This window comes from Belonocnema kinseyi, chromosome 10 (genome assembly GCF_010883055.1).
Source record: "Belonocnema kinseyi isolate 2016_QV_RU_SX_M_011 chromosome 10, B_treatae_v1, whole genome shotgun sequence".
Classification (NCBI taxonomy): domain Eukaryota; kingdom Metazoa; phylum Arthropoda; class Insecta; order Hymenoptera; family Cynipidae; genus Belonocnema; species Belonocnema kinseyi.
The window spans coordinates 116,922,545-116,925,083 of record NC_046666.1 but is presented as its reverse complement, the minus strand read 5'-3'; the positions used below and the strand labels follow the sequence as shown (position 1 = coordinate 116,925,083).

General features: G+C 42.5%; 2 protein-coding genes across 5 annotated transcripts in view; both read left to right on the top strand.

The window, feature by feature from the left end:
* Window positions 1-2,539, top strand: part of LOC117181991 (venom serine protease Bi-VSP-like) — a 337,275-nt gene that overhangs the window by 139,659 nt on the left and 195,077 nt on the right. The gene's annotated exons all lie outside the window — the stretch shown is intronic.
* LOC117181992 (histone H4-like) lies at window positions 2,169-2,504 on the top strand. Its single transcript, XM_033375011.1, has one exon. It carries the CDS (start codon window positions 2,193-2,195, stop codon window positions 2,502-2,504), a length of 312 nt encoding a protein of 103 aa, XP_033230902.1. The 5' UTR covers window positions 2,169-2,192.

Below are 2,539 nucleotides of genomic sequence, written 5' to 3'. Positions count from 1 at the left end.
TCGTGAAACCCGATTGTTGGCCTAATATCATTGTTATTATTTTGAGATCACCACATATTTGCCATTTGTGATTCGTGTAATTAACTTTTTCAAGAAGCATTTAAAATTGTTATATTCTTCTTTGATGACCTTTGAGTGAGCTATAGGGATAGGAGCGTAAGTATTCGTGTTATGCAGTAAGACAGCTTTAATTCTCCGTTTTGACGAATCAATGAAAAGTCGCCATTCTTCGTCTCTGTACACATTTTTCTTCAAGTGGTTCATTAGTCCGTTAACGTCAATGCAGTACACTAAAAACGTCTCTTCGTCTTTAACGGAAAACTTTCCCAATTCTTTGTCCCTGTCGCGATAGTATGAAACTTTTGTCTTTGGCTCTAGAAGATTTCTTCTTTTTAGAAATGTAGCGGCAAATTCAGCGCCGTCTTTCGGTAATCCAAGATCTCTAATAAAATCATTCAGTTCTAGTTGCGACACTAATATTGGAACCTTCAATTTCATTTTATGCACGCCATATTCGTCATCTTTTTCGCAATTTTCATCAAAATCATCAGAACTATTTTTCCATTCTATCATCTTCTAAAGCGCTTAAATCAGTCTGGCGTGCATTTTTATGGATTTCAATTGCTTTTGTGAATGTGCACACATTAATGTACGAAAGGTTATTTTTATTTTTGGTGTTGAACCCTTTGACGCAATTCATGCAAAAGTAGCAGTCCTTCGCAATAACGGGTTATTTCCATGTGGTTGGTGTAGAGTACTTGCGGTACTTTTCGTTGTTTGAATTTTTGAGACGATAAAACATAAGTCTGCAGGAATTGCAAATGACGTGAGGAACCCATTTTGTTTCTTGGTGCAGCAATTTACGCTCAAAACACTTTTCGTAAAGACTTTTCACTTCCTCGTCGATTGATTTTCGCAAACTTCTCACTTCATATTTACTGCAAATGTAACCGAATGAATCTGAGCTATTCTTGCAGGCATGCGATTGAGAAATGCTCGCGGTTTTTTTCCTTGTAGCATGAGACTCTACACCAACCAAGTGATCCATTGATGAAGAATTACGGTTGCATGGTGACGACGTTGGAGAGCCCGCTTTCCCACCCTGACCAGACGCCGATACTGGGGTTTTTCCCTGCATCGTAATACACTTTTTACCTGTGTCTGCCATGACGGCATGAACGCCGTTTACCCAGAAACTCAGCAAATGTGGATCCGTTCCCCACCGTCACCACGTGGAGGTGCCCTGGTTACAGACGCAGGCGAATAATGATAGCAACTAGCGGTTACGAAACTCCAGACATTTACTGCTATTAATGTCAAAATATGAAAGTACGCAAGAACAGGATTGCCAGCGTAATCGGTTAGGTTAGGTCAGGTTTTGTTAGGTTAGGATAGGTTAAACCTCTATGTAGGTTAAGCCGAAGCTGAATGAAACGGTACCGCAAACACAACGGGACAACACAACCTACATTCAAAGGCACAATGCGGCACTAAGAGTGCTTTATGACCATCTCTGTCACTCTTACGGCATTAACCTTAATATCGGTTCTCTGAATGCTCCTAGGGAAATTGAGTCAATTGTCGAGAATGGGAAGTGCCGCATATACTGGAATTTTATATTCTCGACAATTGTTTCTGTTGCTCACTCGAGGCCTGACATGGTTCTTCTTGACTTCGAAAAGCGAACCATGTTCGTTATCGAATTTTCGGCACCAGCTGACAAAAACATCATAACCAACGAGAATGAAAAGAAAGAGAGGTATCGAGACCTTATAAGGGGGCTGCGACGATCGTACCCGGTATATTCTGTTAAACTAATTCTCCTTATCATCGGCGCTCTTGGAGGCGCCAAGCTTTCACTTACTAATGGCCTAAAAAGCATCCCTGCGTGTCAACAATATGCTAAAACACTTGCGGGAAAAATGCAGAAGGGGGTTGTCCTTGGGTCTCTCCGTTTTCTTTGGGCGCACGAGGCTTTTGCTGGATCGTCGTATTGATTCCTTTACAGACTGTAGCCACCTATCTCACGGTCATGAGACGTGGTTGTGGTTGAAATTTTGCCGCGATTTCGCTGGGAGCGGTTGCAATTTTCCAGATTAGAATCCGCTCCCGGCGAAATCCTGCGCTTGTACTTATGACAAATTTTCAATTATATATATATATTTCTTGAACGTAGTACGTGCTGCTGAAAAATGACTGGTCGCGGAAAGCGAGGAAAAGGATTGGGAAAAGGAGGAGCGAAGCGCCATCGTAAAGTTCTTCGTGATGACATCCAGGGAATTACGAAGCCCGCTATCCGCCGTTTAGCTCGTCGTGGTGGCGTCAAGCGTATTTCTGGCTTAATCTACGAAGAAACCCGAGGTGTCTTAAAGGTGTTCCTTGAAAATGTCATCCGCGACGCGGTCACCTATACCGAGCATGCAAAGACGAAGACTGTCACTGCCATGGACGTCGTCTATGCTCTGAAACGTCAAGGACGTACGCCTTACGGATTCGGCGGTTAATCAATTATATCTTCCACTTTGAACAGAATAACAAT